The sequence below is a fragment of the Corvus kubaryi genome, unplaced genomic scaffold (assembly GCF_017639235.1).
Source record: "Corvus kubaryi isolate FWS band 111438036 unplaced genomic scaffold, C.kubaryi_AGA036_p1.0 128, whole genome shotgun sequence".
Lineage (NCBI taxonomy): Eukaryota > Metazoa > Chordata > Aves > Passeriformes > Corvidae > Corvus > Corvus kubaryi.
The window spans coordinates 2,009,969-2,033,876 of NW_024580663.1; the positions used below are offsets into that span (position 1 = coordinate 2,009,969).

At 63.8% G+C, this 23,908-nt stretch overlaps 2 protein-coding genes across 6 annotated transcripts; one reads left to right on the forward strand and one right to left on the reverse strand.

Moving 5' to 3' along the window:
- Nucleotides 1–432: 432 nt before the first annotated feature.
- Nucleotides 433–20,034, forward strand: ARAP3 (ArfGAP with RhoGAP domain, ankyrin repeat and PH domain 3). Of its 5 annotated transcripts, none has more exons than XM_042025095.1 (34): nucleotides 435–587; nucleotides 2,206–3,309; nucleotides 3,912–3,970; nucleotides 4,250–4,323; nucleotides 4,717–4,787; nucleotides 8,339–8,608; nucleotides 8,942–9,011; nucleotides 9,414–9,534; nucleotides 9,717–9,904; nucleotides 10,647–10,753; nucleotides 10,859–11,058; nucleotides 11,209–11,294; nucleotides 11,521–11,703; nucleotides 11,915–12,077; nucleotides 12,372–12,503; nucleotides 12,577–12,733; nucleotides 12,878–12,980; nucleotides 13,184–13,382; nucleotides 13,467–13,530; nucleotides 13,813–13,976; nucleotides 14,120–14,332; nucleotides 14,480–14,585; nucleotides 15,094–15,241; nucleotides 15,406–15,474; nucleotides 15,767–15,841; nucleotides 15,955–16,069; nucleotides 16,228–16,356; nucleotides 16,545–16,678; nucleotides 16,835–16,917; nucleotides 17,131–17,166; nucleotides 17,603–17,666; nucleotides 17,760–17,897; nucleotides 18,180–18,218; nucleotides 18,867–20,034. In XM_042025095.1, the coding sequence occupies exons 2-34, from the start codon at nucleotides 2,246–2,248 to the stop codon at nucleotides 19,431–19,433; spliced, it is 5,391 nt and encodes a 1,796-aa protein (XP_041881029.1). In that variant the 5' UTR covers nucleotides 435–587; nucleotides 2,206–2,245; the 3' UTR covers nucleotides 19,434–20,034. The 5 variants fall into 5 exon arrangements, with proteins under 5 accessions (XP_041881068.1, XP_041881057.1, XP_041881029.1 ...); XM_042025103.1 differs by lacking the exon at nucleotides 435–587 and adding an exon at nucleotides 1,831–2,055; XM_042025123.1 differs by lacking the exon at nucleotides 18,180–18,218 and having other exon boundaries at nucleotides 434–587.
- On the reverse strand, nucleotides 20,008–22,892 carry LOC121663194 (proteinase-activated receptor 3-like). Its single transcript, XM_042025215.1, has 2 exons — nucleotides 22,209–22,892; nucleotides 20,008–21,304 (listed from the first exon to the last, which is right to left on the reverse strand). The coding sequence occupies exons 1-2, from the start codon at nucleotides 22,303–22,305 to the stop codon at nucleotides 20,262–20,264; spliced, it is 1,140 nt and encodes a 379-aa protein (XP_041881149.1). The 5' UTR covers nucleotides 22,306–22,892; the 3' UTR covers nucleotides 20,008–20,261.
- Nucleotides 22,893–23,908: the final 1,016 nt, after the last annotated feature.

Below are 23,908 nucleotides of genomic sequence, written 5' to 3' on the forward strand. Positions count from 1 at the left end.
GTGCCAGCCCTCCCAAGCCCCCTCAGCAGCATGAATATTTCAGCCTGTTTTCCCCAACTCAGCCCCAGCTCCTGCACCCCAACCAGTCCCGTGCCATGGTGGATACTGGGAATGTCTCCTTTTGCCTCCAGCCAGTGGAGAGACCCAAAGGAACCCTTCAAACATCTCCCTCAGCAGAAGATCCTCGGAGCGTGGGTCTCGGGGAAGCCTGATCCCCAGCGGCAGTGAGGGTCCGAGCTCACGGTGGGGAGCTGGGAAGGCAGGAGAAGGAGGGTGAGGGGTGAGGGGTGAGGGGGAGGAAGGCAGAGCCTGGCTGAGGGACAGGACACAGCACAGCCGGGACAGCGTCACGCCTGGGAAGGAACAGGACAGAGGGTGGGACAGGGATGGGGACCAGAGGGTTGGCCTGGAGGAGGGACCGGCAGTGGGAGGCGCAGGCTGGATGCTGCGGGGCCCGCAGCAGTTCCTGCACGGGACTGCCTTGGCATCACCCTGGAGCCCAGAGCGGGGTGGCCCCGGAGCCCACGCGGCGCTGCCACCGTGCTGCTCTGCCGGAGCCGGCCCCGGGGGGCTGCGGACCGCCAGAGGTGAGGGAACACCGCGAGGGTGGCAGGGGATGGACGGGACAGGTTTGGGGACGGTGGGAAAGGGGCAGGAGTGGGACAGTCCATGGTCACTGTGCCAGATGGGCATGGGTTTGTAGGCACAGAGATGATGCCCGTGAAGTGCCACTGCCCATGGGCACGGCTGGACCGCCCCACGGTGCCACACCACAACACGGTGCCCGGCACGACCTCAGAGCCACCCGCCCAGGAATGGGGAGGTCTCAGGAGCCTTCTCCTCACTGGAGAAGCCCCAGGCGGGGCAGGCAGAGGGCGAAGCCGGCCGCAGATCCCTCAGGGTGACACAGGCGTGAGAAAGGGGGAAATTGCCCCATTTCGGCGCCAGCTGCTGGGCAGAAGTGGGCACAGCCCTTTAACCCTGGGGCCCGAACACCCAGCCCACAGTGCTGTGGGGCACCGCTGCCCTGCCCTGCCCTGCCCTGCCCTGCCCTGCCCTGCCCTGCCCTTTGCGTGGGTCCTACATCAGCCTGGCAGCCGCCCTGTCCCTCTGCCCTGCTCCCCATGTCCCAGCCCCTGCTGTGACTGTCCCTCCTCCTCGCTGACAGCGTCCCCCACGTGCTCGCGGGGACACCGCAGCCTCCCAGGGCACTCCCCCACGGCACCCACGCACCCCTCGCCTGGGCAGGCGGGGCTGGGGAAGCACGGACATGCCCGTGCTGGGCATGGGGACTCAATCCCGCTGTCCCCGGCCGGGTTTGGGACGCGGCTCCTGCGGGAGGGGGCAGGGGATGCGTGGGAGCGTGCAGGCAGCAGGAAGGAAGCCTGCGCCGAACAATAGAGGGAAATGGAGGAACTGGAAAAAGAGCCGGTGGCAGCAGAGTCAGCACAGATGGTTTAGTGCGGAGCTGCGTGATTTATGGGAAAAAGGCCCTCAGCAGGCTCTGCCCCGCGGCTGCGCTGGCCTGAGGGTCCCTGGTGGCCCACGAGCCTGGCCGTGCCCCTGTGCCCATGTGCGGTGCTGGCAGTGGGGGGTCCGGCCCGGCCGGGGCTGGCTGGCTGGCTGGGTGGGAGGCTGTCCCCCCTCTGCCTGCCCGTGAGTCATGCTGACCTCTCCCATGCCCTCACCAGCAGTGAGAGAGAGAGATTATGGTCTGGCCCTTCCGGCCGCTGAGCCCTCCCCGAGCTGGCCGGCACGGGAGCTCATCCCCTGGGAGGGGCCCCGCTGCTCCCCCCGTTATCTGCCCGGGACACCCCCGCGGCTGCGCCGCCTCTGGCCCGGCCGGCCGGCCCCGCGGAGCCCGGCATGTCCCAGCGCTCGGCATCTGCCCGGCCGCCCGCTCCCCCGTGAGCCCCCGCACGCTCAGTTCCTGCCCGGGCTCGGCTCACGGCCCCGCCGACAAAGCCGGGCCAGGATCCGGCTGCGGCAGCCCCGGGGAGCAGCGGAGAGGCTGAGGCTGAGGAAAAACAGGATGCCGGCTCCTGGAGCTGGGAGGTGAGCGGCTGTGGGGACAACAGCGAGGCGAGGGCACCTCTGGGACATCCCGCGCTCCCACCCGCGGGATCCGTGCACTTCAGGGCAGCTGAACCCACCCCGTTTCCCTTCCTGCCGCCTCCTCAGCCCCTCTCTCCCCTCCTCGCACAGATGATGGGCTGAGCATCCGTCGCAGAGGCACCGCAGGGCCATGAGCTCCCCGTGCGGCCCTGACTCGGATATTGCAGACTGGCTGGCCACCATCCACCTGGAGAGGTACCAGGATGTCTTCAAGCAGCACGGCTACCACGTGGCCGGAGATGCCACCTCGCTGGACAGCCACCACCTGCAGCAGATCGGCATCACCGCCACCGGGCACCGCAAGAGGATCCTCAACCTGGCGCAGCAGACACGGATGCTGAGCCAATCCCGGGGGAGACCTGCAGCAGGAGACACCCATTCCCGACGCACGGAGGCCCTGGATGCCCCCCAGGAGGGCAAGGATGCCATGAGAGCAGAGCCAGGAGGGACTAGTGACGCCTTTGGGACGCAGCCGCGTGTCACCGTGCCCAGCCAGGCACCGCCTGGAGAGAAGGACCCTGCTCCTCCCGCCGTGAAGCCGGTTCCCAAGCCGAGGACGGTTTTCCCTCGCTCAAAGCCAGAGCAGGGATCAGTGCCCGTGCCCCCGGCACGCTCCACGGTGCCAGCACACTGCCCGGGCAGCGACAGGGCACCAGCAGCCTTTGTGGTACTAGAAGGGTTCGTGCCAGGGGAGAGCTCCACGGATTCGGAGAGCCCGGAGCCCGGAGCCCAGGCTAATCCAGGGGCAGCGGCTGCCATGGGTGCGATAGCGTCCCGGCTGAGAGGGCGGGACAGCGCTCGGGAGGAGACGCGGCCGTCCCCGAGTCATGGACAAACCCTGGAGGCATCGGAGAAGTGCCCCCCGTCCGTCCCGTGTGTCCCCCCTCGGCACAGGCACAGGGGCCCGGCAGCTGAGCCCAGCCCTGGCAGTGCCCCGGAGGGTCCCGCTGCGCCCAGCCCTGCCCTGCCCGCCCCAGCCCGGAGAGGGCCCTCGCCGTGCCCCCGGGCAGCCGCGCAGCCGGGCTCGGGGCAGGCCCGCCTGGAGATGGTGTCCAACGTCATCTACGAAGGACTCGAGTGCCCGCCAGCCCCCGCGGAGGAGCCGGCAGGGGAGGATGGGCCCCGGGGCGAGGCTGTCCCCCAGCCCCCGGCTCTGTCCCCGCAGGAGCAGAGCCAGCCGCAGGACAAGCCTGAGTAAGCCGATGCTCTCCCTCACCCCTGGGAGCGAAGTGGGGGCAGAGCAGGCACAGATGAGGATCCAGAGAGCCCCCCCAGCCCCGGGACCTACCCCAGAGCCTGGCCCTGGCTGCCTCCAGGTGCTGACGAGCCCCTTTCACCGCCCTCCCCGTGCCTTCCCCGAGCTCTGGATACGGCAGCTGGGATCCCTCTGAGATGACGGGATGGCCCTGGGCCCCCCGGTGGCTCCTTCTGGATGCAGGGAGAGGCTGCTGCCCTTTCTGTGCCCCTCTGGCAGCAGGGCTGGGGGTCCCCAGCATGATTAGGGGTGGCTGAGTGAGGGTTCTGGGGCTGGCTCCTGCTGGGAACGAGGTGGGAGATGGCAGAGTGGAGGAAAAGCTGGGATGGGAAATGCTCCGCAGCCCCAAAAACACAGCCCGGCAGTCCCAGGGTTGGGAAGAGAAGAGAGCGGGGAGGCCGCTGGGAGCAGGGAGGGGATGCTGCACATTCCAGGGGACAAAGCCGGGCTCGGGAGCAGCGTCCAGCAGTCCCTGCCCAGCCAGGTGGGACACCACAGACCCCCAGTCCGCCTCAGTAACCCCTCTCGTGTTTTCCCGCAGTCCCGGCTGGCCCGGCGGGGCCCTGCCCCCCATCCCGCAGAGACCCACCGGCAAGCCAGGTGAGAGCCCCCGGGGCACATCAGGGACCTCCAGTGTCCCCGAGGAAGGGGGAGAGGGGCTCACCCACACACCCTGCCTTTCCTCCGCTCCTGCCCCTGCTCCTGCCTCGCCCACGGACCGGGCTGGCCCCTTCCAGGCAGAGCCCAAGCCCACAGGTGTCACTGTGTCGGGTGCCCTGAGTGTTGGGGTGCACTGTGGTGGCCTCGGGGGGCCCTGGCTGCTCTCTCCCTCCCCGCAGGCACCACTGATGCCTTTCCCTCCCCCGTCTCTACTCACAGAGGTGAATGACCCGCCCGTCAGCCCCTACAGCGAGACCATCTTCAGCCATGTGGCCCCACCCCGGGAGCCAAAGGTGAGGGGACACTCTGGGGGTGGTGGCTGTCCCCTGCTGTCGCTCTGCATCCCAGCGGCTGCAAAGCCAAGAGCTGCAGAGAGTGAGGTCACGGTGCCCAGCAGTGCCTGGGGAAGGCTCTTCCCCCAGAGGGTGCCGGGCACTGCCCAGGCTCCCCAGGGAATGGGCACGGCCCCGAGGCTGCCAGAGCTCCAGGAGCGTTTGGACAGCACTGCCAGGGATGCCCGGGGGGTATTGTTGGGGTGTCTGTGCAGGGCCTGGACTCGATGTGTCCCTTCCAGCTCAGGAGATTCTGTGATTCTGTGCCCCTGTGCCATGGGCCAGGCAGGCTGAGGGGGTCTGGGATGGGACAGGGCCCAGGGGACAGGAGATGTGACCCTTCTCTCTTCCCAGGGTGTTGGCATCTCCTCCGAGCAGAGCTACGAGGCCGTGTCCGAGCTGGAGCTGGAGAGAGAAGGCTGCAGGTAGGGGTCAGCTCCTCTGGGTCACAGGGGCTGGGCTGGGCGTCAGGGGACAGGGGACACCCCTGGGGACAGCCTGAGAGGGGATGGGGTTTATTCCTCACTGCCGAGCTGATCAGGAGTGTCTGGGATGGGGTCAGCAGTCTCTAGAAAAGCTGGTGGGTTCAGAGATGAGACGGGGCTGTGCTGCTGGGTGGCCCTAGGGGGGACAGTGCTTGGCAAGAGATGTCCTGGGTGCACAGCTGGGGCAGCACCAGCGGCACTGGGCACCTGTACACCCAGAGGAGCCTGGATTTTGCCTCTGGGACCAGGGAAACACCAAGGGGGATGGGGATTACTCAGAAATTCGATGGCTCCAAGCTCCAGATGAGCGGTTGTGCAATCCCTGAAGGCTCCAGCGGCATCAGATCAGCATCTGCTGCTCAGTCCCTCTGTACTGGACAGTGAAATGGTGAGGGGCACCTTTAAAACACTTTTGAAATGTACTTTCCATAACTCCTGATAGCATCTCAGAAAGAGGAAGGAAAGCTGCTCTTCCCATTTCGGATGGGGAGGGTTCCTTTTCCTGTGTTGCTTAGAGAGGAGGAGGTGAGCTGCAGCTCTGTGGCCTTCAGATCTGGCCGTGGCCTTGCTGGCCAGTGCATGCCCGGCCTTGCTGGCCATTGCATGCCCAGCCTTTCTGGCCTCACCTTTCTGCCCCAGTGTGGGTCCAGTCCCCGTCCTGCTCCGGGTGTGTGGCACCTGAACAGTGGCACAGGTCACAGCCACGGCTGGGGAGCTGCAGATCCCTGGGAACAGGAGTTCTGTAAACAGAAATGCTGCGATCTCCTGCGGAGCCTCCGAATCAGCTCAGAGAGGAGCTGGGCGCTGACCTGTGGGTCACAGCCTGCATCCAGAGGCTTCCAGGGAGCTGGAATCCTGAGCATCCCAAGGGAATTGGCCGGGCACTTGCAGCTGTGGGATTTTGCAGCCTGGCCTTGCTGAGAAGAGCAGGATGTGACCATCAGCAGTGCCAGGGGCAGCAGCTCCCTGGTTTTTCCTCCTGGCATAAGCACTAATGTGTTCAGGCTGTGGAGAGTGGAACAGGAGACAGAAAAGTCTCCAAAGACCTTTTGCACTGTGCTCACAAACTCCATGCAGCTGCTCCAGCGCTTTCCTCCCACACCCAGCCCCACTGGTCCCACCACGATTCCCTGGAGCAGAGCTGTGGGATCCTGCTCAGCTGCTGAGGGGCTGCAGGCCAGCCCTGGCCCCAGCCTTGCTCCCTCTGTGTGACCTCCTGATCCTCCCCTGCAGCGCTGGTGTTTCTCCAGCACAGCCAGTCCTCATCCTTGTGGCACTGGGAATGAGCAGGCGTCCTCTGCAGCCCACCAATTCCCAGTCCCAAACTTCAGAGAGGCCCTTCTGCCCCTTTTCCTAGCTGTGGGAGCTCCTCTTGCCCTGCTCTGGGGGAGCTCTGTCTGCCCCACGCCGCTCCCTGGCTTGGGGTGTGGGCAGTGTCAGTGTGAGGGGTGTGCAGAGCCGCCTCACCAGCAAGAAAATATCCTCACAAAGAGGAAGAGGAATGCAAAATTCCCTGAGAACTGGGAGCTGGGTCTCTGAGGGTGCAGCAGGAGCGTAGGGTGGGATTGACCTGCTCTGAGTCTGAGCACCTTCCTCCACGCTGGTGATGCTCAGCCCCCTGAAGCGCTGGTGCCCTGCTCCAGCCATGGGTCTCAGCAGGACAGGGAGGGGGCACAGCGGTGGCCGTGCCACCCACAGAGCTCAGGGGACTGGGTCAGACTCACCAGGCACTGTGGCCTTTGCTTGTCCCTGTCAGATGCTCCAGTTCTTTGTGCTTTCGTTGACCATAAGTCACGGCTCAGGAAGGGGCTGTCATGGATTTTTTCCCGTTTTCCTCTTGCCCTGACCCATTCCGTGGGTCTGCCTCCCACTCAGCTGTGGCACTCAGGGCCGCTGTCTGCCTGTGACTCACAGAGTCCTCCAGCCACACCATTCCCTGTCCAGTCCCTCCTGAAGCATCTGGAGACCAGGCTGGGACTCCAGCCAGATGAGTCACCCTGCCAAGGCTCTGCTGTGTGAATTCAACAGCAATTTTCCTTGTGCTCTGAGCCTCGCAGCCACCCAAGGCCATTTCTGGTCTTTCCTGGAGCCAACCAGGTCTTTTCCCTCTCCATCCCCTCCTCAGCCCCATCCACCACCCCATTTCTCAGGAGCAGACCCCAAGCTGGGATGGCTCCAGCCCAGCATCTTCCCAGGCAGATTTAGGGCTTGCTCCTGTCCCACGGGGACCACGGACATCTGATGTCTGATGGCCTCAGAAGGTGCCTGTCCAGGGCCTGTCCTAGGATGAGGCAGTGCCCAAAAACAGGTGTTGGGAGAATTTATCAGGGGAGGTGTTTGGGGTCCCCCTCCTGGTCCTGAAGCTTCTCATGGACTTGCACTGGGGGCAGTTCCTCACATTCTGTGGGTTTCTTCTCCAAAAATCTCTCCATCTCCAAGGAGGATCCCCGCAGCGCTGCCCCTCCTTTCCCACGTGGTTCTGCACCTTGCTCCTGCTGGCTTTGCCTGATGTCACCCAGCTCCTGTGGCTGCAGCAGGGGTGGCCAGGAGATTCCTCATGACCCTGCGCCCATCACTCACCCTGTGCCCTGGAGGTGCCTGGTTTGCTCAGGTGCTCCTCAGACAGAAGCTGGGGCAGGTCTTGGATCATCCCTGTCGCTTTTCGTGGAGCTTTCTCTTCCCCCTGGCACTGGATTCCGCTGTGGAATGTGGCGTGGAAGCTCTCCCGTGGGTGCTGGGTTGTCCCAGCTGCCACCACTGTCTTCCTGCCCATCACCGCTGCACCTGGGCAGGTCCCCTGTGAGCTCCTGGGCCTGTCAGACATTTTCCAGCACATTTCCTTTCCAGGGGAAAAAAAAACGCCTGGCTGAGAGGGCTGATGGGAAGGGGCAGGCAGTTTATTTTTATAATTTCCTTTTATTGTTGTGGGTGGAGAGCCTCAGCAGGCCCGGCTGGGGGTTTAGCATCACTTCCCAAGGAAAGGAGATGGATGCAGGAGCCCCGCCAGCCCCACATTTTGGCTGGACACGAGAGCAGGCACAAAGGTGTCGTGGCAGAAGGAGCTGCACGGTGCCGGGAATGCTGGAGAGGCAAAGGGAGAGGTCAGGCTGAGAGCCCTGATGAGGGGCAGATGGGAGGGTGTGGAGCAGGGAGTGGGACATGGGAGTGGGAAGCTGCCTGGCTTCCTTTTGCTGCCTGTGAAGAGGGGAAGGAGGTGATGCCAGGCGTTTGGAGACATGTGGTGGTGACATTCCCTAAAGCAGGGAAGCCCCAGCATTTGGGCCATCACATAGGACTGGCTGAGCCTTGGGCTGCTGGTGGCCAGGGGGCTCCTGAGCACTGAGCCCGCCCTGCTCACGGAGATGCAAACCCCCACATCCCTGGGTGCCCCAAGCAGGTCAGGATGGGACCAAGAGCTGTGCACAGATGGGGTGGGATTGACCAGGACCCTGCTGCGCTGCCCAGCTCCCTCACAGCCCCTTTTGCCATAGGACGAGCAGCGAGTGCAGCAGCGAGGGCCGGAGCGAGGACGAGGAGAGCCGGAGTCGGCTGATCGAGCGCATCGCCCACAACGACACCGAGGGATATTCCACCGTGGAGGCCCCGCGCGCCGAGGGCGCCCCGTTCAGCCTGCCAGCCCACCTGTACCCCGACGAGGTCCTGGATGACCTCACCATCTCCCCGTACGCCAGCTTCACGTCGCTGTCCGAGCCCCGGCCCACCATGCTCAGCGGTTGGCTGGACAAGCTGTCCCCACAGGGGTACGTGGGGCAGGCGTGGAATCACAGCAGGCTGTGGGGTGGGAGGGACCTTAAAGTCATCTCATTCCACCCCCTTCCACTATCCCAGATTGCTCCAAGCCCCGTGCAGCTGGCCTGGAGCACTTCCAAGCATGGGGCAGCCCCCATAGGCAGAGCCCCCTTGGGCGAGGCTGGTGAGGTGGCTGCACTGGTCACTGTGCTCCCCTCGGAGGAGGAACGCCTTGGGTACCCCAGCTGTGCTGCAAGGCTCTCTGTGCAGCCATGCCTGGGCCGAGGAGGGATCTGTGAGGGGGAATCATCCCCTTCCCAACTGTTTTTCTGCCATCCCAACAGGAACTATGTCTTCCAGAGGCGCTACGTCCGTTTCGACAGGAAGAACCTGATGTACTTCAGCAGTGAGAAGGTACCAAGGAGCAGGGCTGGGCAGGGTGGGGAGGCTGCACCTCGACACCACCTGGGGAGCTGCCACATCCCCTTTGCCTCCCCTTGGCCTTCTGGAAGGAGCCAGCAGTGCTGGAGTGGAGCAGCCGTGGCCCTGGAAGTCTCCCACCACAGCCTCAGCCATAGGGAGCCCAGGATAGCAAGGGTCCCTCTGCCAACAGGGAGCAGGAAAGGGGGGGTCCTGCTGGAAATGGGGTCCCAGCCATGGATCCACCCCTTCCTGAATCCCCAGCTCCCACCTGGCTGCTGGTGCCCGCAGGCTGTGCTGTGAGGCAGCACCCGGGGGATGTGGAGGATGGGCCAGGTTGTGGAGGTGCCCTATGGGAAGGGCAAAGGGGGTAACCCTGCCTGGGGCTCGTTCCAGGAGCCCTATCCCAAGGGAGTGATCCCGCTGTCTGTGATCGAGATGGCTCGTTCCACCAAGGACAACAAGTTCCAGGTCATCACCAGCCATCGGATCTTTGTCTTCCGCGCCGAGAACGAGGGTGAGTGAAAACCTGGGCCAGGGCCCACCAGCCCCGAGGAACCCAGCCCTGCCTCCATTCTCCAGCCACAGACTGCGCTCACCCCAGCCCCAAAACATCCCCTGCCTGCCTTCTGGGTGCTCTGCTCCATGCCAGGGCTGTTGGGAAGGGCTCAGCCCCACTCCCTCCTGCCTGGTCCCCAGCCCAGAGGAATGAGTGGTGCTCCACGCTGCAGAAGAAGGTGATGGAGCAGCGCCTGGTGGGGTCCCGGCCCCGGCCTGCCAACACCACCCACTGCCAGAAGTCAGGAACCCTGGAGCTGAAGGGCCAGAAGTCCAAGGTTTTCGCAGCCCTGAGCCTGCCTGAGATGTGGCTGTACAAGAGTGAGCAGGTTCGTGGCCAGAGCAGGGCCCGGATGGGATGAGAGGGATGGAGGGAGCTGAACCAGAGCTGGTGCCAAAGGGAGAGCAGGGAGGAAAAGGGTGGGCAGGAAAAAGGGAATGGCAGAGCAGGAAGCTGGAGATCATTCCCAGGGCAGCAGTGATGGGTGCCAGGAGTGGACACCCCTCCCAATCTCTTCACTGTCACCAAATTATCACCGTGTCCACCAGGCATTTTGCTCTTGGTCACACCAAACATGCCAATCCATCCCAGGGCAGCTGGATCAATGGCCACGGAATCAGCAGCAAACACAGCCTGCTGCGAGGGGGACTCGCGGTGACAGCAGGGCACTGCCACCTCCCCCGCTGCTGCTGCTCCACTCCCTTCCTGCTGAATACTCTTAGCACCCCTGTTTTTATTTCCGTCACCTCATTTCCAGGTTGCCTGCTGGGCACCACGCAGCATCAGCTCTGAGGTGTTGGCTCAGGTTGATATTTGTTTTCTGAGTGTCCCTGACTCGGATCCCCAAAAGAAAGGGACCTGGATAGCCACATTTCGGGAGTTGCGGGCAGAACTTACCTTTCATTTGAAGGCATAATTTAATTGCAGAGTGCTTTATGTCAGATGAGAGGTGGCTGAGAGAGTGGCAGGGGTGCGGTGCTGGGGGTGGCTGCAGCCCCACCACCACAGGCATGCGCGGGGTGCTGTGTTCAGAGCAGCAGAACCGACCGCGCTGTCACTCTGAACTGCAGTTCTTCAAAATGGGCATCGCCGTGTGCTTCATCGAGATGCGCGGCTCCACCATCCGCGAGGCCAAGAGCCGCAGCTTCGAGCTCATCACCCCCTCCAAAACGTTCAGGTACCCCGGCGCCCGGGGGGGATGAGGAGGGAGGAGCGGCCAGGACCTGGGCCTGGGGGCTGGTTGCTGCCGTCCTCTGAGGTGCGGCTGTGCTGGTGCTCCCAGCTTCGTGGCGGAGTCGGAGCGGGAGAAGCAGGAATGGATGGAAGCGCTGCAGGAGGCCATCGCTGAGATGCTCTATGACTACGAGGTGGCAGAGAAGATCTGGTCCAACAAAGCCAACAAATACTGCGCCGACTGCTGGGCTCTGAGTCCCGACTGGGCATCCATCAACCTGTGCGTGGTCATCTGCAAGCAGTGTGCAGGTGGGACAACTCCTGGCGGGCACAAGGGTATCCTGGGGGGAGTGGGCTAGGCCGGCCTGGGCAGGCAGGGTGCTGGCTGGGGTGTGGGCACACCTTTGGTGCCAGTTCCCCAGCAGGATCGGGGGGTGCTGACTCTCCTGCTCCCTGCAGGGCAGCACCGCAGCCTGGGCTCCAACATTTCCAAGGTGCAAAGCCTGAAGCTGGACACCAGCGTTTGGTCCAATGAAATCGTGCAGGTGAGGCACTTGGGGGTGCAGTGAAATCATGCAGGTGAGGCACTCGGGGGTGCAGTGAAATCATGCAGGTGAGGCACTCGGGGGCAGGCCATGGTGTGCTCGGGGGCCAGGCTGCTCCTCTGCCAGGGCAGCAGCCCCACGGCCTCTCTTAGGATGCAGGAACACCGGGAATCCTGCTCCTCCCGCTGGCCCTGGGGCTCACCGTGACCATGGGACTCTCCCACAGCTCTTCATCATGCTGGGAAATGACCGAGCCAACCGGTTCTGGGCCGCTCGGCTCCCCGCCACCGAGGCCATCACCCCGGACAGCAGCGCCGAGCAGAGACGGGACTTCATCGCCCGCAAGTACCGAGAGGGACGGTACCGCCTGCCCCACCCCCTCTACGCCACTCAGGAGGAGGTGCTCCAGGTAGGGGACACCTCGAGGTGCTGGGAGCCACCCCAGAGCTCGTGGTCTGAGGTGCCAGCACCTCCTGCCTGGCTGTGTGTGCTCACTCCCTTGTGCCAGGCACATTTTGGGAGGTTGTGCCCTGGTTTGGCTGCCTCAGAGCAGCCCCGGGAGTGAGCTGGGGTCTCCACGAGCCAGGACGTGGTCCCTAAAGGCGCCTGTTGCACCCCAGGCACTGTGCACCGCGGTGGCAGGACCAGCTCTGCTCAAGACCATCCTGCAGTTCTTCTCGTCCTCGGAGGCTGCTCTGGCTGCTGATCCTGCTGCCAGCGAGGTGGCCCCAGGGGCCGACCTTTGGTGGGGACCAGAGAGCAAAAGGCCCAGGAACCTTTCAGGTAACAAGGACCCTTGAGCCCCACCTGGCTGTGGTGGAGGAACTTCCTCTTTGCCCTGCCCCTCCTAGCATGCCCCAAGGCTGGCGACAGTCAGGGTCTCAGGTCTCGTGGCTCCCTGGGGGACCCGCCCTGTTTTAGGAGGGGGCAAGGCATGGGGTTCCTCTGGAGTCCCTTTTCGGGGAACCCCGTGCCTGCACACCCCAGTGCCCACACCTGCATGGGTGGGATCTCCCTCTGGTACCCACAGTTTGGTGGGTGCCTGATCCCACCCCCTCTCAGTGCTGTGTCCCACAGGGAGCCCCCGCACGCGGGACCCGGGTCCAGAGGGCGTCTACAACGAGATCACGCAGCCAGTGACACACAGCGGGTACCTGTACCGGGCCACGGCCCCCACGAAGCTCCCAGGGGCCAGGAAGAGCAAAGAGGGTGAGTGTGGGCAGTGCAGGAGGGCAGCCAGCGGGGTGCCCACCCCAGTGCCACTGAGCCCCCACCCCCGCAGACTTCCAGCGCACGTGGTGCTCCCTGGAGAAAGCCCTGCTCTTCTTCGAGACCGAGAAATGCACTGAGCCCCTGGGCCACATTGACAGCGGGGATCTCATCTCCCTGGGGGTCAGCAGAGCCCACCAGGCGCTCACCAGCCCCGGCCCCACTGAAAGGTACCCCCAGCCGTGCCCGCAGCCATGCCCAGAGGGCCTGGGGCACACAGACAGCAGGGCTGGGCTCCCTGCTTGGTGCAGTGGCTGCTCTGGCTCTGGGGGCAGGGGCAGGGTCACCCTCACGGGCTGGTTCGTCCTCTGCAGGTTTCGCTTCACCCTCGAGCTCTTCCTCACTGGGGAAAAAGTGCAGCAGCTGGGAACGGATGGGCCCGAAACGCTGCAAGCCTGGGCCAGCGCCATCGGCAAGGTGAGCCAGCCCCAGCGCTGGACACATGGTGTGTCCCCAGGCTCTGTCCCTGTGTGATCCCTCCCAGCTCCCCGTTCTCTTCACCCTCCTCCCTTTCCAGGGGCTCCGATGCTCCCTGGTGACCTGCCCCCATCCTCGTGGGGGCCAGCCCTCGGGGGTGGAGCCCTGTCTTCACCCCGCTCGTCTCCTGTTCCATCCCACAGTGGTTCACCCCCGTGAGCTGCCACTGTCTGCTGGGCTACGAGTTCCAGCGCGCGGGCCAGCTGCGCTACAAGTGCATGCTGAACCCCGAGCGCTGGCAGCAGGCCTTCTTCATCCTGCAGAAGGGCCACCTCTTCATCTGCCCTGCCGAGGAGGACGGGGCCGAGGACAGCATCAACCTGCGGCGGCTGCAGGAGCTCAGTGAGTGCCGTGTCACAGCCCGGGACAGGCACTGTGGGGTGGCCGTGCGTGCCTCTGACCCCTCAGCTTCTCGCCCCAATGCAGGTCTGGTTCCTGCCACAGACACCCCAGAGAAGAAGGAGCTGCTGGTCCTGGTGGAGATGGGGAGGTGAGTCCTGGCCATGGGAATGATGGGGAATGAGCCGAGCAACCTCGGCATGCTGCCCAGGGCAAAGGCGCTTATGGACGGGCCGATGCTGATTCCAAATCCATGGTGGGGATGTCACTGGGACAGCAGGGCTGTGACTGAGGGGCTTGCAGAGGTGTTTTGATGGGGCAGGGTGTCCCTCAGCTCAGCCTGGCTGGTCCTCGCCCCCTGTCACAGGCAGGAGGGGATAACCTGGACCTGTGACCACCCTCATTCCCTCTTTTCTGCCCTTGTTGTTCTCAGGACGTTTTACCTGCAGGGCTTGTCGCGGGCGGACTCGGCAGCGTGGTACGGTGACATCCAGGCGTCGGCAGGGGGCCGGGGAAATGCTCTGAGGGACCAGCAGCTGAGCCGGGGGGACATCCCCATCATCGTGGACTCCTGCATCGCCTTCATCACCCAGTACGGTGAGCCCAGCACGCCCCAGCACTCTCCGACACCTCGGGATGGCCGATGGATCCCGGCAGGAGGCACCACTCCGGGGCCACCGGCTCCATGAGGGATTCTCTGAGCAGGACCGGGCCCCTCTGACCCCATGTCCCTGTCCCAGGGCTGCGGCACGAGGGGATTTACCGCAAGAACGGCGCCAAGTCCCGGATCAAGGTACTGATGGAGGAGTTCCGGCGGGATGCCCGCAACGTCAAGCTGCGCATCAGCGACAACTTCATCGAGGACGTCACTGATGTGCTGAAAAGGTTCTTCCGGGAGCTGGAAGATCCCATCTTCACCCTGGAGCTGCACCCGCAGTGGAAGGAGGCCGCAGGTACCTCCTTCACCCAGCCCTGCTCCACACTGGGTTCACTGGGGCCAGTGTCCCTCCGGATGGGATCCTGGTGCCAGCCTTGGTGCCGTGTCACCTCTGGATCTGCTGGGTTCAGGCAGATCTGGGATCTGGTTTTCCTCTCTCCAGAAATCCCCTCGAAGCCGCAGCGCTTGGAGCGGTACAAGGAGCTCATCCATCGCCTGCCTCGCCTCAACCACAAGACTCTGGCTGCGCTCATCGGGCACCTCTACCGGTCAGTGGGGACCTCCCCGCAGGGTCCCTGGTCCAGCCAGCATTGTGGGGTCTCCCCGCTGCCCAGGGAATGCTGGCTCCTATCCCTAAGAGACAGGGAGGGCCCCATGCCTGTGCCCTCCTCCCCCAGCCCCACAGCTGGTGCTGGAACATGTCTGGGATGCCTTGAACATTCTCAAAGTCATCCTGCAGCAAGGGGGAGTGGCAGGAGGTTTGGGACTAGGGGACACCACCCTGTAGGATGTAAATGTCACCCAATGCCCCAAAAAGACAGAAAACACTCGATTCCCATCCCTGAGTCGGAGTTTGAGGTAGCGCTGTTGTCTGGTTTGATGGCAGCGGGAAGTTCTCAAAACAGGAGCTGCCCAGTTTGAAGTTCCCACTGCTGGGGGGCTGGGGACCTCCGGGCTGTTTCTCAGGGGAGTTTCTATGAGGCAGAGGAGGGCAGCTGGGGCTGAAACCCCACCCTGAGTGGGATCAGCCCCTCACCTCTGTGCTCCTCGTGCCAGGGTGCAGAAATGCGCAGACCTCAACCAGATGAGCACCAAGAACCTGTCGCTGCTCTTCGCGCCCAGCCTCTTCCAGACCGACGGCAAAGGGGAGCACGAGGTCAAGGTGATGGAAGATCTCATCGACAACTACGTCAGCATCTTCAATGTGAGCAGGGGCCTGCAGCCCCCTCCACGCTGGGTCTGATCCAGACCCTCTTGGATGCCCCCACGCTGCCCCCCTCTGCCTCCCCCTGCATCCCTCCATCCCAGCCCTGTGTCCTCAAGCCGTATCCCGCTCCCCGCTGACCCTGTACACCCTTCCTCTGGCAGATTGATGAGGATCAGGTATCCCAGATGGATCTGGAGAACAGCCTGATCACCACCTGGAAGGACACCCAGGTACTGGGGCTGTGCTTGCTGGCCCCCACCACATCAGGGACCCCTGGGCTGGGGGGACTGGCTGGAGGATGAGGACACTCCCAGCTGCCCACCCCGAGTCCTCACTGTCCCATGTCCACATTTGGGAAAGGACCTTCCCCCTCTTATCTCCCCTGTGCCCATCACCTTGAGGCTCCTGCCCAGGGGAGAAGCAGCCCCAGCTTCCCGGGACACCACCTCCAGCCCCTGGGAAGATGGGATGTGCTCAGCACCCACACCAGCATTGCACCAACGCCACCCACTGTCCCCGCAGCTCTCTCAGGCAGGGGACCTCATCATCGAGGTTTACCTGGAGCAGAAGGTGCCCGACTGCTGCGTCACCCTGAAGGTGAGTCCCAAAGCAGGGCTGTGCCAGCAGGAGTGAGGAGGGACGCAGCCTCCCGGCGTCCCTGGGACCCATCCCGCACCACCCACCGCAGCTCCCCGTGTGTCCGGCCCCAGGTGTCCCCCTCGATGACAGCAGAGGAACTGACCAACCAGGTGCTGGAGATGCGCAACGTGGCCGCCAGCCTGGACATCTGGCTGATCTTCGAGGCGCTGGAGAATGGGGAGCTGGGTGAGCACAGCGGGATGGCCCGGGGGGATGCTCCTGGCACAGCCAGGCTGCTGAGGGGGAGGTGTGGGGTACGGGGGGGTGGCTTTCTGGTGGTGGCAGGGGGGACAGGAACTGGCACAGGGAAGGGGACACAGTGGTGAGTGTCCCTGTGTCCCCAGAGCGGCCCCTGCACCCCAAGGAGAAGGTGCTGGAGCAGGCTTTGCAGTGGTGCAAGCTCCCGGAGCCCAGCGCCGCGTACCTGCTGGTGAGGAAGGTGCCCATTGGTGAGGGCAGCTGTCTCTTCACGGGTAAGGCGAGCACAAAGGGACCCAGCCCCTCGGGATGTCCCCAGAGGGGGACAGCTCTGCCTGAACTTCCCCTTGCCCTGCTCACCGCCCTGCGGCCATCAGGGGCACAGCCCCAGGACCCAGAGTGGGATCCCCCTGCAATCCCACCCTGCCAGCCCCCCTGACCCTCATCTCCCCACACGGGGCAGGTGCCAAGCGTGAGACCCCCAAGTGTGGGCTGCTGAAATGCCGCGAGGAGCCCCCCAAGCTGCTGGGGAACAAGTTCCAGGAGCGTTACTTCGTCATCCGGGACCAGAGGCTGCTGCTGCTCAAGGAGAAGAGGGTACCCGGGGGATGCTGTGGGATGGACCCGAGCCCCGAGGGTGGGAGGAGAGGCAGGGAGGAGGAGCCTGGGGACAGCAGTGGCACAGTCCTGGCTGTCCTCCTGGCAGGGAGGCTGGCACCAAGCCGGGCTGACCTGCTGGATCTCCTTTCCCAGAGTGCCAAGCCAGAGCGTGAGTGGCCCCTGGACGCAGCCAAGGTTTACATGGGCATTAGGAAGAAGCTGAAGCCACCAGCTCAGTAAGTGGGACCTTCCCAGCTGTGACACTGGGGCAGGAATCCCTCAATCCCTGCTCCTGGCACCCAAACCCGGCTGCTGCAGCACACCAGGCTCCACCTGGACCCAAAGCCTGTGTCCACAGGGCGAGCTCAGCCCCTGCCCCACTGCCCCACAGTCCCCAGGCTGTGTCTGAGCTTGGCAGCGCTGCCCCACAGCCTTGTGTTCCTTTCCAGGTGGGGTTTCACACTGACCCTGGACAAGCAGCAGCTGTGAGTACCTTCCCCCTGCTGTCCTGGGGCTGCGGGAGGTCGAGATCTGTCCCAAATCTCAGCGGGACTGGGACAGGGGCAGTGCTACAGGGCCTGGGGGTCAGGGCAGAGCTGGGACACTTGAGAGGCAGAGGGGTGGGGCCACACTGTCCCTGGCACAAGGTGGCAGCCGGGCTCCAGGGGCCACCCGTGTCCCTGGCACACAGCCTCCCTGCCTCCCTCCCCACCCACACCAGCCCCCCTGGGTGATGCTGGGTGCCTAAAAAGCTCTCACCTTGCCCTAAAGCAGCAATTTGGGCATGCAGAGATTTCCAGAGGTGCAGCCCTATGGGGTGTAGATGAACCTGAGAGCCCCAGGCTCACAGGCAAGGTGACAAGGGGACATGGCCCCCACTGTCCCCACTGCCTGGCAGCTTCTCCGCTGTTTCCTCTGCAGGTACCTGGTGTGCTCGGGGCAGGCTGAGCTGTGGGACTGGACCACCAGCATCCTCAAGGCTCAGGTGGGTGCAGGCTGGTTGTGCCACCTAGCCGGGCAGGGCTGGGGCAAGGCTGGCAGGGCATGACCCCCGTCCCCACCCTGTCCCTGTGCACAGCACGACGACCTGCGCCCCGTGGTGCTGCGCCGACGCTCCTCCTCCGACCTCGCCAAGCAGAAATTCGGGACGATGCCGCTGGTGCCCCTGCACGGGGACAGCACTGATGCCACCATGCTCTCTGCCAACCAGACCCTGGTAAAGCCCCTGCCGTTCCCCCTGCCCACGGGTGCTCCTTGTACCCATCCCAAGACCCTGTGCCCACCCCAGGGCTGGAGAGGCTGGTGCATTGATGTGTGTGCTGTGTGTGCTGTGTGTGCTGTGTGCCATGCTCGTGCCCATGTCCGTGCCCATGTCCATGTCCAGCTCTCTGTGCCTGCTGGCTCCTGCACCCCCCTGCCCCTCCCCTGCCTGCCCAGGCCCCCGTGGCCCTGCTCCACGCTCTCCGTGCTCACCCCTGTCCGTCTCCTCTGTTTCTAGCGCCGCCTGCACACGCGAAGGACTTTGTCCATGTTCTTTGTAAGTACCTGCACGCGTGGAGCATCCGCTGCTGGCTTTGCGCTGTGCCAGGGCTCACTGCAGCACCCCACGGGCACTCGGAGATGTGCCCACGTTGTGTGGCCGACGAGGGGGTGCCCGCTGCTCTGCGTGTTCTCTACCTGGGGATGTGGGTCCATGCATGGTCCCAGTGTGGGCAAACAGGACCACACCAGTCCAGACCAGTTCCCAGAGCCTCTCCCGCTGGGCACATGGTGCCCGTAGGGGATCAGCGGATGAAATGTGAGGGAACGGGTTCAAGTGTGCCTTGTCACCAGGTTATTTCCACAAAGTCCTGGCTGGACCTCATCTCACCTGGCTTTGTGTTCTGCATGGCACCCACCTGCCCGTGCCACCCCAGAACCCTCTGCCAGGGGGTGCTGGGCTGGTGGCATGGACCATGCCCAGGCAGGGACCAAAACACTCCCCCTTCCTCAGCAATGGGGAAGAAAGGTCAGCAGTGCCTGAGCCCAGGCACCTGGTGGAGGGTGGGTCCCCTGCAGGTATCGGCGCCACGGTGAGGGACAAGGACCCCCGGGCAGCACAGGGAGGGCTGGGTGAGGGGGGATGGAGGGGTACAGCTGAGCTGTGTGGACAGTATCCCTCACCCTGACCCCCTGCCCTCCCCAGCCCATGAAGATCCACCAGGATTCCCTGGAGGAGCAGCAGGAGAAGGAGGCAGACGCTGATCCCGTCTACGAGGAGGTGGGGAACTTCCCCGAGCTGGCGGCGCTGGACCTGGGGCAGGGGCTGCTGGCAGAGCTGGTGGCTGTGCCCCCCGTGGACAGGTCCAAGAAGCCATCCCCGTTCCCCGAGCAGCCCCCAGCCACCGCCCTGCGCTCCTCGCTGCCCGCCAGCCCGGCCCACAGGGTGACGGGTCCCTCTGTCACCAAAGCCATGTCCCTCGAAAGGGGCTTGAACCTGGAGAGCAACAAAGCTCCAAGCCCGGGGCTCAGACCCACCAAAACGTCCTCTCTGGAGAGGAACATGGAGCCTTCCCTGGTGCTGGGCAGGGACTGGGAGCAGGCAGCCACACCGGGGAGCAGTCCCACGGCAGAGACCTCCCTGGAGCTGCCCAGGAAGAGGAGCTTGCAGCCTCCCTCACCCATCAGTGACAAACTCATCCAGGAGCTCAGTAGCGTCATCCTCAGGAAGAGCGATGGCCAACCCTCGGGGCCAGGCGAGCCGGTGACGTGACCCGCTGTGCCGAAGGGGTGGCCACCGACCTGGGGGTCAAGTCGTGCCCGGTGGCAGCGATGATGGGTACCCCACACTCCCACATCATGGAACCCTCACCCTCCTCCTCCTCCTCCTCATCCCGGAGCCAGGCTGGGATTGGGAACCAAAGGGACAAGTGGGGACCAGGATGTTGGGCCGGGGTACCCCCTCGTGGGAGGGCTGGGGCTGTTGCCACATGTGCTCTTGCTCGTGGGTGGCACATCTGCCATCGAGCCCAGCACAGAGGGACGCAAGAAAAGCAAGAATGTGGTGCCTGCGTGCTTGGGCAGCACGGCGCCGTGCCAGGCAGGGGGCATGGGGTGCCCACCAGCACGGGGGAACACAGCGTGTGCCCTCTCCAGCACCGGGCCCGCAGGGCAAGGACACCCGAGCCATCCCCCCTTCCCTTTTCGCATCCACCATGGCATATTCTGGGGGGAAAAGGGGAGCAGCAGGAGCAGGGCTGGCCGTGTGTGCCTGGAGCGTGGTCCTGGCGATGGAGGGTGGCCCCTCCTCGGTGAGGATGTTTGTACATACTCCTGCCACCAGCAGGGAGAAATAAAGGTTTATTTGTACCCTGGAGGGCTTGGCCACTGCAGGAGGGGTGGCGAGGGGTGCCAGGCTCTGGCAGGTGGGGGAATCAGGGTGCCAGGCAGCCAGCTGGGGGACACAAGGGATTGGAGCGCACTGGTGTCATCAGAGGAGCAAAACTGAGGCAAAATCCTCGTGAACCTCAGATCCAGGTGGGATTTTCTGCCCAAGTCTATTGCCAGCCCTTCATGGTGGGCACGCTTCAGGCTCTGTGTCTCAGGGGGATGCAGCCTGGCAGCCCTGGCTCTGCCCGCTGGACCTCAGCGGCAGGGCCGTCTTCTCCGTGGACCTCCCCGACGAGGCCTCGAGCCCCCGCAGGCAGCGGCCTCCAGCATCCTGGACCCAGCCCCGAAAATCCCGGGAGACATAGAAGTAGATGAAGGGATCGAAGCAGTTGTTGCAGGCGCTGAGCACCAGGGCCAGGGCGTAGGAGACGTAGGTGCCGTTGTTGCACCCTGTGGGCTCCAGCAGGTGGTGGATGAAGAGCAGCACGTTGCTGGGCGTGAAGCAGAGGATGAAGACCAGGAGGACCAGGGCCAGGAGACGCACCACCTGCCCATGGCTCCCTCCCTTGGCCAGCAGCCGCGCCAGGATGCAGCTGTAGGAGATGGCCATGAGCACGAAGGGCAGCCCAAAGCCCAGCCCCACCAGGGACAGGAAATAGTAGCCAAAGAACTTTTGGGTTTCCTTTCCCAGCACGTCGTGGCACGTCGTGATGTTCAGGCTCGAGATATTGTGTGTGTGCGAGTGCAGAAGCAGAGGGCTCATGCCCAGCCCCACCAGCAGCCAGATGCCCACACAGATGCCCACCTTGCCGCTTGTCCAGCTGGAGCCCTTCCACAGGAACGGGTGTGCCACGGAGATGTAGCGCTCCAGGCCGATGCAGGTGAGGAAGAGGATGGAGCTGTACATGTTCCCGTAGAAGAAGGCCACCATGGTGCGGCACAGGTAGTCCCCAAAGAGCCAGTGGTTGCCCAGGAGGTGGTAGGCGATCTTGAAGGGCAGCAGGAGGACAAAGAGCAGGTCAGCCGCGGCCAGGTTGAGCAGGAAGAGGGCGCAGGAGCATCTCCTGAAGTTGGTGGCCAGGACCCAGCAGGCCAGAGCGTTGGCTGGCAGCCCCACGAGCAGGACCACGGAGTAGAGGGCAGGGAGCAGGCGGGTGCTGAGGGTGCCGTTGAGGAAATCTTCCTCGGAGGCCTCGGAGCACTGGTTCTTCTCCTGGGGCGTGAGGCGGAGCAGGGCTCGCCCTCGGACAGGCACTGCGGGGACACGAGGCACGAGGCTCAACCCAGAGCCCGCTCCCGCTGACCCTGCCCACTCGGGACCGCTGAGCTGTCACCCCTCCCTGCAGAGCCACCAGCAAACACAGGAGGTGGCATCTCCCTGTCCCACGGCAGGGGAGCCCCTGACACCCTGCTGCCCTCGCCCTGCCGAGCTGTGCCACATCCTGTGCCAGCCACCACCACAGCGGTGCCAGCCCAGCTGGGTGCCCTGCTCTGAGCCCAGGGCTCTGCTCCCACATCCCTTGTGCTGCTGACATTCCTTGTCCTACCCAGCCCAGCACAACGGGGTCAGGAGGGCAGCCGGGAAACCCGCAGCAGCACGGGGCTGGGATAGTCCCAGCTGTCCCCCCAGCTCAGCCAGGAGACATCTCCTCATCTTCCTGCGGTCGGGGACTTTCTGCTGCGTGTGAAGAACAAAAACGAAGAACAGGAAGGTCCCCGGACACCAGATAAACAACTCAGGATCAAATCCCTTTTCTGTCTTGCTCAAAAATAAAAGCCAGACAGGCTCTACATGTCAGCCCCAGCTCCGGAATTTCTATTCCAATGGTCCCCAGAACACCCTACCCCGGGGGGCTTCGGTTACATCCCACAGGTTTCCCACAACCTCTGCCCCCTCTCCCCATGCAGAGGATGGAAAATTCAGGTTACACGAGCAGTAATCTGAATTTTGCTGCCAAAAGGGGAAATGCTGGCTGGGTTTCAGGTCTTCACTCGGATTCTCAATGTAGACACTGAGGGAAGGCAGCAGAGCGGGGCCCCGAACTCTCCCCGTAACACGCACCCATCGCCTCCAGGTGTCACGGGACGTGATATTGGGGTGTCCCAGCGAGGTGCCCCTGCCCTACCCCATCACCCCCAGACCCACCAAGGCACTTACCTGGGGAGGGTTGGGTGGCAGAGCCGAGCCAGGCACAGCCGAGCAGGAGGGTGACACAGGCAGCAGCAGAACCAGGTGACAGCAGCAGCCGGAACATCTCTGCGGAGTGGCCGCTGTGCCAGCCGGGTCTGCACAAACGGCACGGGGCTGGTGACACGCCGGGAGCGTCACCGGTGCCTTCCCTGCTGGCACCCTCCTTCTGTCTCCACCACGTCACACCAGCGTCCTGCCCACAGTCCTGCGGTGTCAGACTGGAGCACGAAGCGACCGCCAGTTGTCACCGCCGCCGAGCATCCTGGGCACACCATCGAGGCGGGGAGAGATTTCCAGCCGCAGCCACACCATGGGCAGGAGGAAGCAGGCAAGAGGCAGCTGGAGGCAGACGGGTGAGAAGCACGGCGGGAAGATGGAGCTGTTTGTGCCCCATATATGGGACAGGAAGGTGGCAGCTGGCTCCCAGCCCGGTGACACGTGGCCAGGACCAGGCATCCCCAGGATCCATCGCCGGGGTCAGGCTGACAAGCCGGTGTCACACAGCTTGATGTAGATGGGGCCACCCTGCTCTGTCCCCTTCTTGTCACCGAAGTGGGCGCTGGGTGACCTCCGGTCCATTTTCCTGGCTAAGAGGAGGAATAACAGAGCCGGTGACACATCCCCAGCCCAGCCTTGTGCATCGTCACACACCACGGGGACCAGGACACGTGCAGCCAACCCCAGAAATGTCATGGGAAGAGAAAGAAGGGGACGAATGGAGCAGTGGGGAGAGCCACGAGCTCTGCAGGAACCACAGAGCAAAACCAGATCAGAACGAGAAGTGAGAGATGAAGGGGATGGGAGAGGGTTGGGAGGGGGACAAAGGGACAGGGGGACAGGCAGGGGCTGGTTGGGGACCCCTCACGATTCCAGGTGGCCCCGCTGAATGCCACTGCTCAGCTTTGTGCCCATGTCCCCGTGTCAGGGTCCTGCCAAGCCAGGGGCTCTGTGTCCTCCACGTGATGTGGGACCCCACATGTCCCTGGGGTCTGTCCCCCCCAGCTGGGGGCTGTCCCCTCAGTGTCCCACATGTCCCCGCACCCCAGGACCAGTGCCCCAGCACCCCATGTGTCACCACATCCCAGGACAAGTACTCTGTGTGTCCTCATGCACAAGGACTCAGCCCCCAGTGATCCCAGTGCTGTGTGTCCCAGAACTCCCCATGTCCCCATGTCCCCATGTCCCCCTGCCCAAGGACAGTGCTCCCCATCACCCCATATTCCTGTGACCCTGTGTCCCCACATCCCCATCTCTCATTTCCCTCTGTCGCAGCATTACCCATGTCCCTGTCCCCCTGCCTCCTTGTGTCCACATGTCCCCGTGTCCCTGTGTCCCATATCCCTGCATCCTTATACTCCTGTCTTCCCCCATCCCCATTTCCCTGTCTCCTGTACTCCTGTGTCCTCATGTCCCTGTCTCCCTATCTCCTCATGTTCCCACGTCCCTGTTTCCCCATATCCCCGTGTCCCTGTCCTCCTGCTTCTCCGTGTCCTCCTATCCCCACCTCCCCATGTCCCAATGTCCCTGTCTCCCATACCCCTGTGTCTCCATGCCCCCATGTCCCTGTCTCCCCACCTCCCTGTCTCCCAATGTCCCCGTGTCCCCATGTCCCCGTGCTCCTGTGCCCCATAACTCCGTGTCCCTGTCTCCCCATGTCCCCATGTCCC

What these genes read in the sequence shown, in the direction of transcription:
- LOC121663194 (XM_042025215.1), bottom strand. Translation starts at nt 22,305, where the DNA reads ATGTTCCGGCTGCTGCTGTCACCTGGTTCTGCTGCTGCCTGTGTCACC. An exon ending in TGCCACCCAACCCTCCCCAG is followed by an intron (nt 21,305 to 22,208) that starts GTAAGTGCCTTG and finishes GTGTCCCCGCAG; the next exon opens with TGCCTGTCCGAGGGCGAGCC.
- ARAP3 (XM_042025095.1), top strand. Translation starts at nt 2,246, where the DNA reads ATGAGCTCCCCGTGCGGCCCTGACTCGGATATTGCAGACTGGCTGGCC. An exon ending in AAGGCCCAGGAACCTTTCAG is followed by an intron (nt 12,078 to 12,371) that starts GTAACAAGGACC and finishes TGTGTCCCACAG; the next exon opens with GGAGCCCCCGCACGCGGGAC. An exon ending in GCTGGAGAATGGGGAGCTGG is followed by an intron (nt 16,070 to 16,227) that starts GTGAGCACAGCG and finishes CTGTGTCCCCAG; the next exon opens with AGCGGCCCCTGCACCCCAAG.